Source organism: Thamnophis sirtalis, unplaced genomic scaffold (genome assembly GCF_051295495.1).
Source record: "Thamnophis sirtalis isolate CommonGarterSnake01/CBP01778 unplaced genomic scaffold, rThaSir2_p1.2 scaffold_9, whole genome shotgun sequence".
In the NCBI taxonomy this organism is placed as follows: Eukaryota; Metazoa; Chordata; class Lepidosauria; order Squamata; family Natricidae; genus Thamnophis; species Thamnophis sirtalis.
In genome coordinates, this window is record NW_028261389.1 from 52,868,337 (window position 1) to 52,883,395 (window position 15,059).

General features: G+C 41.4%; 1 protein-coding gene and 1 pseudogene across 6 annotated transcripts in view; both read right to left on the reverse strand.

The window, feature by feature from the left end:
- Positions 1 to 870: 870 nt before the first annotated feature.
- The window catches only part of PPHLN1 (periphilin 1), a 42,250-nt gene continuing 28,061 nt past the window's right edge, over positions 871 to 15,059 (reverse strand). For all 6 annotated transcript variants that reach the window (XM_087723564.1, XM_087723565.1, XM_087723566.1 and 3 more), the window contains one exon: positions 871 to 2,203. In XM_087723564.1, coding sequence (XP_087579690.1) covers positions 2,012 to 2,203 — 192 coding nt within the window. In that variant the 3' untranslated portion in view covers positions 871 to 2,011. The remainder of the gene's footprint in view (positions 2,204 to 15,059) is intronic.
- LOC148044138 (uncharacterized) lies at positions 4,405 to 9,587 on the reverse strand (annotated as a pseudogene).

Consider the following 15,059-nt stretch of genomic DNA (forward strand, 5'->3'; position numbering starts at 1 on the left):
CTTAGCATTTGAGGTGGTATCTCTTTCAAAACAGTCAGATCTTGACCCCCAATTCGGAGCTTAGTGTTATAAGACTCTTGTAATATCGTGTTTCTGAGCTCTCTTGTAGTGAAATATATAACAATGTCTCGAGGAAGCTGCTTCTGCTTTGCCACCCAAGAGTTAACGCGATAAACTTTATCGATTTGCCAGTCAAACTTAGCCCCCGGTCTTCCCACCAGACAATCAAAAGCTTCTGAAAGAATCTGTTTCAGGTTCTGTTTTTCTTCACGCAACCCCCTTACTCTTAATGCCAGTTCCATTTGCCTGTACTGTATCATAATAATTTCTTTTTCAGCATTTTCAACTTTTTGTTGCAGCACCTCTGTTTTCGATGTCAAGTTGGTATTAGCTTCATTAAGATCCTCTAGACTATCTTCAATTCCGGAAACATGTTCTGTTAGTACAGTTACCAGCCCCAGCATATCATCTCTAATTTTAACAACCCTGGCATCAATTTTATCATACAACTCTTCTTTAAGTTCTTTTATCTCCTGTTTTATCTCCTGTTTTATCTCCTCTTTAAAGTCTTTAAGTTTGTCTTCCACTTTAATTGTCTGGGTGTTGAGAGCCTCATTTAATTCCCTCAAGAAGAATTCTTTTGTTAGCAAATCTTCAGCAGAAACTTTAACTCAGTTTCTAATAACTGGCTTTCTGTAATTGTAATTTTTCATAATTTATAAATTTGGTTTCCATATTTTTTCTCAATATCTGTGTGTAGGTTAGAGCATTGAAATGTAATACAGTATGTTCTGGCTGCTTTCAGTTAATACGTTCACAGTCTCTTTCACTGGTCATAGTAGTTGAGGCAAACTGAGGAACAGATTGAAATGTTCAGAAGCATACTTGTATGTTTATTCATTTTATGGGTTTAAACAACAAACATATACCATCATGTTTCTCTCCATTCCTATGAATACAAGAAGTATTGCTTCCAAATCATCCATCTGTTTAAACAGAGGAAACTGTTACTGTTTGTTACTTTAGGATTAAATAATCTTACACCGGGTAAGATTACTGAGTAAACAACACGTGAATTTACAGGACCAAAGTTGTTCTGTATATTACATGTGGAAAGTATACTTGAACAGTGACAACTATAATAAATAATCCTGCTGCTCATGAGGCAGTTAATCATTTTTATAGTGTATGATATGTGAATGGAACCAACCTTTTTGCAATTGTGGGAAGAATCCTTTCAAGTAGCCTACTCTCTAATTGTAACATATGAATATAACAAAATGATGTTGGATAAAGCTTAGCTACTGAATTGCAATTATGAGCTTACTTACTCTTCTACCCCATAATTATGGGAAGTATCTTGTCTGAATTACTCTACCATTTGTGAAATGATGAATCACACTTGAAAACACTTGTTGCTGCCTTCACTAGACCCGTTTCTAAAAATATCACATAATGTGGTGGAAATTACAGAAACTGCAGAAGAGAATAAGAATATATATTTTCCATTAAAGACAAATATTGTTTATACAACTGTACAAAGCTTTAAAAAATGCAAATTTTGATACTAACTCTGAAGAAGTTTAATTATACAGGCTATTTCAACTTACAAAACCACTAAGCTTAATGGAACTGTCCTAACAATGGTTTCCAATCAAATTCATGTAACTACTCAAAGGCAACACATATGTAAAATTTATATAAATACAGATGTATGTTTATTTTATATACATTCATCAATATCAATAAAATTACAAAATGGTCTGTCATACTCAGCAACCTGCTTCAATAATTGGAGCAACTTTCTGTTAAGGATCTTCAAAATATGGCTGACATGGACTGAAATTTATATATTCAATGTATTTTCCAAACAGAATCAACTAAATAAATGATATTGTTGTTTTGTAATTAATTCAAATTTATGAAGAGATCAAATGCAAGATGAACACATTTAGAAGATTAGCATACATGAATCAGGTAGCCTTTATATATGAGTAACCCATAATTTTTCTTACGTTTCTTCAAATTCTTGACTCGTAGAATCATATTCTGCAATAAAGTGTTTAAGTTCTTCAACACATCGCTCACCAATCTCATGCAAATTTTGTCTCAAAGAAAACTGAACAGGTTTTTCTAATGTAGGGTCTTTTTCAATCAGCATCTTCACCACAGCACCAAAAGTTTCACAATCCTGTCGGTATACCTAAAAATTGAGTTTAGAAATGCATGCAATGAAATACATTATAGTATCTACCTCAAACTGAACTAAAGCTAGATTTATAGATCTTACAAAAATGGTATAAGTTTATATTTCCATTTTCTGGAATGAAGAAAAATGTGTTTATGTTTAGATGGTGTGGTAGAACGTGGAAATAAAAAACGGAACATCCTAGATTCCCCACATAGCCACAAGCAGACTAAGTCCAACTCTCCCTTGAATTCAGTTGACACGTAACTAACTCCAAGGAGGTACTAAACATTAGTTGAGAAGATTCCTGTTCATAGGCTGTTTAATAATAAACCATTTTAATTACATCTTTACATGTGGACCTGGTTTTCATGCCTCTCATTTTGCATGTTTTCTAAGATTTCAAACAAGTGTTAAGATATTTAAATTTTAATAGCTGGAATAGTGAATGGTTGGACAATGAGTAAGAACACGCAGCTAATTGATTAAAGAGAGCTGGCAATTGCATGAGGGAATCTCAGTTGTAATTAGTTGCTGTGAGAGTAAAGGGGGAGTTATGTTGTTTCCCACCTTGTGCCCTGTATGCTCTGTGGTTTACCTGATGATGTTCCTGCTGTGTTGATTTACTGAACGATGCTGCTGTTTGCCTCTCTTTTTACTGTAAATATATTTACCGTATTTTTGGCACTATAAGACGCACATTAGCTTTAGAGGAGGGAAACAAGAACAAAAAACCTGCCTCTGTCTCCCAGCATCCATCTACTATTCATCTGGCTAGTGTCTTTGCCGCAAACAGCTTGCCTCCTCCATGTTGGCTGCCTTCGCTGGAACCCTGGAGCCTTCTGGAGCAGCTGATTGGCGGTTGGATCAGCCTCCTGAAATACCAATGATTAGCTGTTCTAGGCGGTGGGGATCCCCACTGTAGCAGCAGCGGTTGGTGGTGGTGGCAAATGGCAACGGCGGTGATCCCCACCACCTACAACAGCTTATCGGCAGTATTCCAACCGCTGATCAGCTGCTCGGCAGCAAAGGCTCCAATGTTCCCCGGCAGTGGTAAATGGTAGCGGCAACAGGTGGTGGCAGCAAATGCCGCTGCACCAACCCCTCACCCACCACAATATTCACTCTATAAGATGCACAGATATTTCCACCCACTTTTTTCCGGGGGGGGAGTGTGTCTAATAGTGCAAAAAATAGGTATATAAAATCACAAATTCTTGCCTAGTGAGGTGCACTGGCTTGCCCTTTCTTTCGGGATACAAGATGCTGTCATCACATAAAGTCTTGTAATTCACAGAGCCAGGTTATACCCAGGACCGACTTTCCTAAGGACATCTACCCATCCTAACACACCATATAGGGTGAACATGCTCTGAATCCCTTCCTTTAACCATTACCATCTTATGGGACTTAAGCAGCATTCCTGTCAGGACCCATAGATTCTTATAGGAACGCTGCCATTCTGGTGGGAGAGGGAAAGCTTAGAGGGATCTCTGTGGGGGTTTCTGTTTCTATTTCTTGTTTTGCTTTGCTGAAACTTTTGGGACCTAGGGAGGGAAAAAGGAATGTGCCTGGAGCAGCTGCCTTATTTCATCTCAGGAGAAGAGTAGCAGCATTTCCTTGGAGACCAGCATTTATCACCTTCTCAGTCTGAGTTTCCCATAACATCTTCACACACCGGGATTGACTCAATGATGTATTGGACTTTGTGAGGGGCTCTGTCTGCAATGGTTTAATCTAAAGTTTCAAGTGGGAAAAGTTATTTCCTACCGACATCTCTTGCTGTCACAACCTTCCAATAAAAGTTTTCTTTTGAAATGGGCGTTGGTACCTACCTGATACCCCCTTTCTCAGGGCGGTGGAGACATCATCCAGGCATGGGTATGACTCCGTCAGGATCCAATACGACTGGGTCTACAAGTATTAAAGCCACACCCATGAAGCTCCTCCCCAGAAATAGATGGAGTGACTTGTAGACCACTGTGTTAGCAATCTGAAATGATAGAACTTATATCTCCCCCAAAAATATAGTAGAAAGGAAAAGGCAATAAGTCAAAGGAACAGGATGGGGCTGGATGATGTCTCCACCACCCTGAGAAAGGGCGTATCAGGTAGGTACCAATGCCCATTCTCCAGTAGGAAGAGACATCATCCAGGCATGGGACATACCAAAGCCCACAGTCCCATTGGGAGGGAAAGAATAAGAAAAGAAAACTGAAGTGACAATGAAATGCTGCAGCACACGCCATCCGAAGGAAGCATCAGCTGAGGCGTATCAAGCTTGTAGTGTCGTATGAATGGAGAAATTGAAGTCCATGTAGCCGCTCGGCAAATTTCCTCCAACGAAGCTTGAGATGCCCAGGCCGCAGAGGTGGCTGCACTGCGTGTAGAGTACGCTGTGATATGAGGTAACACAGGCAGAGAGAGTGTGGAATACGCCCTAGAAATAGCTGTCCGTACCCAACGACCAATGTCCAAAGAGGAGGTCTTGGAACCTCTCTTACCTCCAGGCTGGAACTTGACGAAAAGAGATTCAGAACGCCTGAAAGAAGCAGTTTGGTTAATATAAATGTGTAAAGCATGACGTACATCGAGGTAACGCCAGTTTCGTTCCAGTCTGTGTGATGGCTGAGGACAGAAGTCGGGAAGCACCAATTCCTGGGTTCTATGGAATACAGAATTTAACTTAGGTACAAAGCCCGGGTCAAGTCGAAGGACTACCTTATCTGGATGAAATATGCATAAATCTTGTCTGATGGACAAGGCTGCCAACTCGGAAACTTGCCTCGCTGATGTAATGGCTACAAGAAAAACCACTTTTAATGTTAAAACATGCAAGGACACAGAATGCAAAGGCTCAAATGGAGACTGAGTTAAGGATTCCAGGACTTTGGAGACATCCCAGGTAGGGAATCTTGTGTATTGTCGGTGGCTTGATGTTTGTGGCACCTCTCAAGAAGTGATGGATCAGAGGTTCATGAGAGAGAGACTGAGCCGAAGTCAGAGAGAGGACTGAGGACAGGGCCGCAACCTGGCGACGAAGAGTGTTCGGTGAAAGCCCCAGGTCCAGCTCCTGCTGCAGAAATTGGAGAATAAAAGGAACAGAAGCCTCAAGAGGAACAATGCCCTTAGAGTGACACCAGAAAGAGAACTGAGTCCAAGTGGCGTCATAAATGCGATTAGTAGAAGGACGTCTGGAGGCTTGAATTGTTCCAATGACCTCTGCAGACAGGTTTGCAGTCCTTAGAGCTTCTCGCTCAACCTCCAAGCAGTGAGACGCAACCACGGAAGGTCTGGATGTTGGAGCGCCCCTTGGAGGAGCAGCGAGGGGAACTGGGGCAGTTGCCACGGAGGAGCTACTAAGAGGGTCATGAGGTTGGCAAACCAGGGTCTGCGGGGCCAGCGAGGAGCAATCAGGATTAGTTCTGCCCTTTCCACCAGTAGTTTTCGCACCACCGAAATGAGAGGGGTAGGAGAAAGGCATAGAGAATGGCCCAGAGGCCACTCGCTCCTCAGAGCATCCGCGCCCTCCGCTCCTGGCGTCGCATAGCAAGTGAAGTACCTTGGTAACTGAGTGTTGTCCTGGGAGGCAAATAGATCGAGAACTGGAAGCCCGAACCTGACTGTCAGTTGGTGGAAGACGCGATGATGTAAGCTCCACTCTGCTGGATTGATGTGCATGTGGCTGAAGTCGTCTGCCTGAGTGTTTTGGATCCCCATATGTGTTCGGCCCTGAGCAATAACAGGTGGATTTCCGCCCAAGAGATCAGTTGGAAAGACAAAGTCATTAGACGCCAGGATTTTGTCTCCCCCCCCCCCTTGCTGGTTTATGAGTGCTTTGGTGGTGGTATTGTCCGTAAGGACGAGCATGTGCACATTGGCCACAAGAGAGTGGAATCAAAGGAGGGCAAGAAACATGGCTTTCAGTTCCAGCCAGTTGATACTGTTCCTCTGGTCAGAGCGTGACCAAAGACCTTGGGCCGTGAGTGACAAAACGCTCCTCAGCCTTGCAGACTTGAGTCCATAGTTAGTGTGATGCATGGGGGTTCACGAAAAAGAGTCCCTCGTGTCATGGCAGGGGAGAGACACCAGCGTAGGGATTGCCTTACTTCAGAGGTCAGACGGATTCTGTGTGAAGAGCAACTGCAGTTTGCCTTCTGATACGGAAGCAGAAGCCATTGGAGCTGGTGACTGTGGAATCTGGCCCACGGCACAATGTGGAAAGCGGACATCATCTTGCCCAAGAGCTGAGACAGTTGGTTGAGCAGAACCACCTCTTTGTCGCGGACGGATGAGACCATGTCGTGAATGCTCACCTGCCTTTCTGGGGATAAGAATACCTGTTCCAGAGAGGTGTCTATCACTGCCCCCAGATGCATGAGATGAGTTGTGGGCTGCAGATGACTCTTCTTCAAGTTGACCAGAAAACTGTGGTCCTCTAGGGTCTGAAGGGTGAGCTGGACGTTCCGGAGGGCCCGATACGCCGACCTGGATAGTAACAAAATATCATCAAGATAACAGAGAATTCTAACCGGCATAGATCTGAGATGGGCTGCCAGAGCAGGAAGAATCTTAGTGAAAACCCTCAGGGCCGATGACAAACCAAATGGATGTGCTCGGTATTGGAAGTGATTCCCTTCGTAAGAAAAACAAAGAAATTTTCTGTGATCTGGAAGAATGGGAATATGGAAGTATGCCTCTGTGAGGTCAATGGAGGAGAGAAAGTCATTGGACCGAATGCGCTCCAGAATGGACAACAGAGAATGCATTTTAAACCTCTGGTAGACTATACATTTGTTTAGAAATTTGAGGTCGAGAATTGCTCTCCAACCCCACGAAGACTTAGGCACTATAAAGAAATGGGAGTAAAAACCCCTCCCTTGTTGCTCAAGGGGTACCTCCTTGATGGCCTCAATTTGGAGGAGATGCCCAATAGCTAGTTCAACAAGATGTTTTTTGGAAATGTCCCTGGAGATGGAACAAGGTACGAAAGTCTGCAGGGGGCTGGAAAGACATTCCAGAGCCAGGCCAAAACAGACGGTACACCTGATCCAGGAGTTGCTGGTGATGTCATTCCAGCAATCAGCAAAGGCGGACAGACGGCCCCCAATAGGGAGGTGGACAGAAATTTCACTTCTGCTTCCGAAAGGGGTGATTTGAACCGCCATTGAAGGGCTTCCTATAGGAGAACTGCTGGGAGTTCCGGTTGGACCTGTCCTGGAACTGCTGGCCTTGTCTCGGGAGAGCCTGACGCTGAGGACGGGGGTAGGCAAATCCCCCGTCCGTCCCACAAAAAAACGACCTGCGGAAGAAAGGTTTAGGGTCAGGCTTGCGGTTTGCAGAAGGAAGCATCTTGCGCTTGTCCTTGGACTCAACCAAAAGAGGTTCCAGAGGAGGACCAAAGAGTAGGCCGGTTGAGAAGGGGGCGGATGCCAAGCGCCACTTTGCTCTGGCCTCTGCTTACCACTGCTTCAGCCAAAGAAGACGCCTAGTGCTGATGTTAGAAGCCATGGACCTGGAAGAGAAACGCGCCGCATCCAAAGAAGCATCTGCCACGTACTCCATTGCTGCCTTAATCTTGTTGATATCCTGATGATCGTGGGAATCTCCAGGAGGGATCCTGACCTGCATCTGCTTGAGCCAGCGAAGGGCAGCCCTGTTGAAAAAAGAAGTAGAAGATGCGGACTTGACCATCCACGCGGCGGACTGATGGCCCTTTACCAGTGACTGCTCAAAGCGTTTGTCTTCAGGGCGGAGAGCATCCTCTGGTGCAGTGGTGGCTGTGTTAGGTGATGACAAGGAAACCACTGGCAGTTCAATGGAAGGAACCTCCAAAAGTTTAGAGAGTTCTGGGCTGACATTATACAACTGTTTATCCAGGTAGAAGGGGCCCTGACCCTGGAGAAGCTCACTGATTTTGAATCACCTCCAGAAATAGTTTTGGGAAAGGAACAATGTCCTTCTCGACGGGAGGGCGAGAAAAGAGGGGGTCAGTGGTATCTGACTTGTCTGCCTCCGAGGAGGAGGATGGTTTGGAAGCAGGAATACCAGAGACCTTCTTGGCCTTAAACAAGAGGGAACGAAATAAAGCAGGCTTAAAAAGACCCAATAAAGCAGAAGGAGCAGGGGTCAAGTTCTAATCCTCTGACAGGTCGGAATCACGAGAGACCTGCTCCTCAGTATCCACAGCAGGAGGCTGAGAGACGCTTGCAGAAGTCGCCCCTTGTGCCTGGTTAGAACGACCCCTCTTAGATTTGTTAGAAGTGGAGCAATAAGGCGTGGCAGCAGCAAGAGGTCGATGCTGAAGGCCTGCAGCAATGCCTCGCTCAATGGCAGCTGCTATGATGCCAGCCATATCATCAGGGTTGATGGTGACAGCCCTGGGGGCAAGGGAACCCACATCAATGTCCGAGGTGATGCTGCCATCCCCTTCAGAATCTGAATCCCCTTGAAATCCAATTCCATCCTCAGGGTCCAAAGGAGAAGCTGGCCGGGGGGGGGGGAGACATCCCCATCAGTATCAGTGGAGAAGTCCTCCATAGGATTGAAATTGATTAGAGGAGAAACCCTAGGAGTGGGGACAGGAGTAGAGCAATGACTGGTCTTGGAAGTGGCCTTTCGTGAATCAGGATCAGGTGTCTTGTCCGCAGGTGCACCAGGAGAGGTAGTTTCCTGGGCCTCCTGAGGAGGAGCAGGCCTAGGGGCCTTGGCAGGCTTGGTAGAAGAAGGCTTGGAATGGCCTCTCTTTTTGCTCCTAGGCTCAGAGGGGACTGGAGCAGAGGGGGCAACTGGGCTGGGCAAATCCCCCCTTCGGTAAGGTTTCCGTTACTTGCCATTACTCACGATTACTCTTCTAACCAGCAGAGATCTTGCGAAGCATCATAGAAGGCTTCCCGCTCAAACAAAATGGCCACCGCTGTTTTCATGCTCAAATTAACTGCCTCAGAAAGTAGACCGGGCCCTGAGGAAGGGCTGAGGTGGCAAGCCAACCAGGCAGCTTATTGCCCGTCAAGCGCTCCGGCGCGAGGAGAGGTCTCAGGAGACGAAGGAGGAGGCTGTGGAGGCTTGGAAGGTGATCTCTGTGGCCTCCGTGATTAGAAAAGGCTCCTCCGGTGTGCGCGGCCGCAGCAATCGTTCCTGAGGCGTCCGGCTGCAGCAAAATGCTCTTTTGGGAGGCTTGGGCTTTTTGCAGCAGCGCAGCAGCAGCGAGAGGCTGGAGCTCCTTCAGACAGCATGGCAGCGATGAGCGGCACTAAGAGAGCCTAGGCGAACCTCGTAGGCTGGCCACGTGGCTGTTAGCTGCTGAGGCAGCCAAACCAGAGGGAGGCAAAAGCCTAGCAAAGGCTGAAACGCTTGAAGAGCGGAGGCCTGATAGATAGTAATTTAGGAAGAAGCCAATTTAGAAGGTTTGAAGAAATTCTGAGGATTTTTAGAGAAAGGTAAAGGAAATTAGCAAGGAGAGATAGGGAGACACAGCTAATCGAAGGATCAACTGAGTCTATTTCTGGGGAGGAGCTTCATGGGCGTGGCTTTAATACTTGTAGACCGTGTCATAATGGATCCTGACGGAGTCATACCCATGCCTGGATGATGTCTCCACCTACTGGAGAATGGCTTTTGTTTCAAGAGTTCTGCTTTCTTGAGAATACTGGCAAGGCAGGACCTTATAGTGCATTTTTCATGGCCATCCCTGCCTTGCAGGACCCTCTTCTCCCTGAAATTTGGCAGGCCTCTACCCTCCTAACCTTCTGAACTGCACCGAAGACTTGGTTTTCCCCCCACCCACCCAAGTGCTGAGATAGGATGACGTGATTGTATTTTGGAAGCTAGACATAGTGCCAGGGGTTTTTGTTTGTTTTCCATGTTTATGGTTTTAAGAGTTTTAATGCAGTTTTTATGTTATTTTAATTCTTGATTGAGAGCCACTGAGAGTTTGGTTGGAAATGGGCAGCTATATTAATATTTTAAAGAAATATGTAAACTACTTCAGAATCCAAACATTCACCAAAATAATGCAAAAGGGGATAGTGGCACAGATGGGGAATATATCTGATATACAAGAACATTTTTTGAAAGAGTTGCATAGAATTATTGTGTAAAATAGATAATGATCAAGAGTTATTATTTTTATTCCATTTTGAATGGATGTGGAAGCCAGATTGACTTAACAACCAGGATACTAACTTATCAACTACAGTGATTCACTTAACAACTGGAATTTTGGCCTCAATTGGTGGCGCAGTGGTTAGAGTGCAGTATTGCAGGCTCCTTCTGCTGATCAGCAGCTGCCAGCAGTTTGGTAGATCGAATCTCACCAGGCTCAAGGTTGATTCAGCCTTCTATCCATTTGAGGTGGGTAAAATGAGGACCCAGATTGTTAGGGGCATTATGCTGACTCTGTAAACCACTTAGAGAGGGCTGTAAAGCAATATGAAGTGGTATATAAGTCTAAGTGCTATTGCTATTGTGGTCGTAAGATGAGGACTACCTGTGCAGATCAATCTGTATAACTAAGACTAACAAAGAAACTATTATAGTTATGCTGGAATTGAGTATGGCTTTTCCACAACTGTCTCACTGAAATGAAATTATATGCAACCCTTCTATATTATAGTAAAATTCTAGCAATATATTCATATAAGCATTACTACTTCAAGAAATAGGTCACAGGATTTCCACAACATTTAAAGAACTTGGTTTCTCCTTATATAAGCCAAAAAACGTATGATGACATAACTCTTTCAACTTAAAATGTCTTTACTGATTGTAAAATATAAAAAGGCAAAACTAAACATTTAAAAATACAACAAAGAATAATTCAATTTTCACTGTAGGAAGGACTCACCCTCCAGTAATTACAATAAAAATAACAAATTATCTGAAAACTGTTTCCTCTAAATCTCTTCCATAGTAAAATTGTTCTCCATTAAAAACAAGAAGGGTGCAGGTTTATCTTAAAACTGTTTACTTAGTATTATTTGCTAACTAGAAACACATTGCCAATTCTGGTTTTCTATTTATAGATTTATAGGAAGGAGTTTAAATTTAGGCACATGTAAAAGAGATAGCGGGTTAAGCTTGGGTGGAGTTCACTGTGCAGCCCTGGAACTATATCCCATTTCTTTACTGGAGACAGAAAAGGATGTTTTAAAACATCCATGCCAAAATTCTAATAAAATTCTACAAACTGCATTTTCTTCCAGAAAAAAACAACTATGTGGCAAAGCAATTCAACTATCAGGCTACAAAAAAAAATACAAATGAATAGTTATTCAAAATTTGTCATGGGTAGTTTAACCTATATTTCTTAATTTTACACAATTGCAAAGATGTAATTTACATTGAGAAACAGGTGGAAAAACTAACAGGTATATTTGACACATTATAGAAAACAACAAATTGTAAAAACACTATGAAATAATTAAATATCAATTGAGTATTATGAAATTTTCCAAGGCTTATTTTTAAATAGCTAAAAGCAGCTTGTTTCTTTGCTAATGATTTATATGTATGGGATGCAAGATAGTTATCACTATAGATACCTTGATCTTACTAGGAAGAATTAATACAGTATATTCCTTCTTACAGTTCCTTACTGCTAACATTACATACAAACGTTTTTTAGCCTTATTTAATTTAACTAGCTAGCCATGATTCATGGCCAATCTCTAAATCAGAATTAGAAATTTCCACATAATAGAACGTTATAGTTTACCCAATGCTATGGTTTACCTGAACAGGAAGATAAAAGTTAGTGAGAATATGAAAAGGAAGAAAGCGAAGATTAAAAAAACTGCTCTAGATCAGCAAGGCAATGAATCACTGCAATGCTTCCTCTACAACAGGGGTGTCAAACTTGTGGCATCATGTGACATATTGTGATATTTTTCCCTTCGCAGAGAGTGGGCGTGGCCTGCACATGATGCATCCAGCCCACAGGCCACAAGTTTGACCCCCCTGCTGTACAATAGTAATAAGCACCCATGCTGTACAATAATAATAAGCATCCATGAATAGGCAGATATGCTGTATACTCTAAAATATAATCTTGAGGAGGAGCTGACATCGCAACGACACAACGTGCAATCTTGGAGTTCCAAGATCGCAGTCGATACTTTTGCCGCTGGACGGTCCTTTTGGACCTAAACCATCCCAAAGAGACGATGACAGGGAAGAGTATGTCCTGCTGATCTCAGGGACACCGCAAAGTCCCTGATTGATCCAGGAGAATCTCTTTTTGCCGGCGACAGAAGCGCAGCCATTGAAGCTGCTGAAGTTGGGCCAGAGTTTAGAGTTTTAACAGCTCCGGAACAGGAGGAAAACGGAAAGAGAAAGTGTGTCCATCTGGTGAGGAAATTTTATTATTATTATAAAAGAGACTACCCCCCCCCAAAAAAAAATTAAAGCTAAATTAAATTTGAAAACAGAAGAGAACAAGCGGCGAAATTAAGCTACATTAGACGGTGTGTTATCCTTTTTTAAAAAAATTATTTTATGGATGGAACTTTTGCAAATGTTTTCTATTTTTTAAATTGAATAGATTAGTTTTTCTTCTACTTTTTATATTCTTTTTTTATACCTATGGATTAAAATCTTTTTCCTTATTTTTATAATGCTGAATTGGATGGGTTTTTTTTTGCTTCATTTAAGAATTTTGTTTTCTTTAAGCGTGGAATATAAAAAAGATATAAAAGGAATACAAAGAGGACTGTAATAACAGAGGGAAAGGAAGTAACACTGTCACTTGGAGACTTGGAAATATTGTCTTTTCTTTTTTCTCTTTGATCATTTGACTTTACATTTCAAGGTTCCTCAGCTTGTTTACAGAGAGTGATAGCGAGAAGAGCATAGGTTGTTTATGCAGGTACTCTTCGGGAGCTTTATTGGCAGCTGGAGTGGCGTGAAAACAAAGCCTTGTCTTGAAAGATTATAAATGAACATGATTTAAATTTAATAAAAAGTTTTGAATGCCAGAGTGGCAGTGTTTACAAGTTGGAAGAATGGCACAACATGAAAAAAAACCCTAACATTGCAAAAGATTATGTTTGAAATTCAAAAATTATTAGAAGTAACAGAGAAAATTAAGAGATTGGAGAACAGATCGTAAAACAATTGATGGAAAAATTGAGGATGTTCAACAAATGAAGAAAATGGAGGTCAGAGTTCTAAAAACTGAAGGAAAAATAAACAAAGTAACAAGAAAATTGTTGATACTGACAGTGAACTGAGCATGGTTTGAAATGGAAAGCGTGGAATATGGAAAGGGGAGATAGATGGACTGGAGCTCTACCCCAGATTTCAAAGTATAGAAGAAGAAAAGAGAGAAGAATTGATGGAACTAAGGGGAGAAATTTTGTCAGAAGCACTAGTGATAACCAAAGATAAGCTGATCGAAGCAGATGGAGGGTTTCGAGCGTATACAAGATATGCAATAAGCAATAAGTTGCAAGGAAAAGTCCATACAAAACTTACTAAGGAAATAACCAGAATACTAATGTCACAAATGGCAAGAGACGTAAGACTGCACTATTACTGGAAAGATACAGGTTGATGTAATGAAAGCTTATAATAAAAAATTGTCAAATTTAATTAAATTTAGAGCATTATGTATAAAATGAAGTGATAATGGATAGTTAAATAATTGATTGATGATAATAATGCATATATATGCATTGGTTTGATAAGAGGAAATTTGATATAAATTGCAAATGGTGACTACGAAAGGAGGTTTAGAAACTCTGTTATTAAATATAACCAATTTTTATTTAGAACATATTATAAAGATGTAATGTTACTGGATGATATTGAGAAGAGCTAACGGAATGCCATTATGTAGTTTTGCTTTAAATCTGGAATATTTTATATAAAAGGACATAAAAACAATTATAGTCAAATGAAGGTTGAGGTATGATGATAGTAATATATATAAATATATTTGATTTAAAATATATGATTTGATATGAATTGTAGGTGATGACTGTGGAAGGGATGCACAGAAGTTTTTGTAACCAATCGACACACTTTCTACAATTGGAAATGGAAGGTAGTTTTGTGTTTTTTTTCTGGGTGTTTTGTCTTTTTGTGTTTATTCAAAAATAAAAAAAATTCTTAAAAAAATAAAATATAATCTTGGCATTTAATTATTCTAATTCTACTTATGGATCTGCATTTTATAAAATAACAAAGTGGTATCAAAGCATGTTTAAAAACTAATACTATTTTATTTTTCTCTCCCCTTACTATTTTTCCCTAAAGTGTTTTTCCCAATTTCTTCAAAATGTTACTTTCTTTTCTAAGCTGCTTTTCTCAATATGCTGCTCTTTAGACATACTGGCCATGCTACAAAAGTTGCAGTCTCAATATATCATATTGAGCAGCATATTGGGAAAGATTCAGAATAATCATTTTTACTAGAGCCTAAAAATAGATGTGGATTCAAGCAGTTGTTGCTACAGCTTCATAAACGGGATTAAACATTGTACTCTAGATCTATATTGCTTCATTCTATAGATGACTAGCAAGAGTAGCTGCCTCCAGTCTCAGCTTATTTTTAAACTCTTGTTAGCATGCTATGCTGTAAAAACATAATCCTATTTCATAAGAAATTTACTCTACTTTATCAGTAACAAATATGGAAATTAAAAACAGTGTAAGATGATTTAAAGAAGGAAGGTGAGTTAAAAATTTAAATATAGATGTGAAGAAATGTGTTTTGGTCCCAGCATTTACTCAATTGCACCACAAAAGTTAATAGATGTTCACAAATCCATAAGACAATCATTATTGAATAATATTCCAAAATATAGTCACGACAAAGTTGCAAATTACAGTGAAAATACAACTTTATACTTCCTAAAATGAACACTTATTT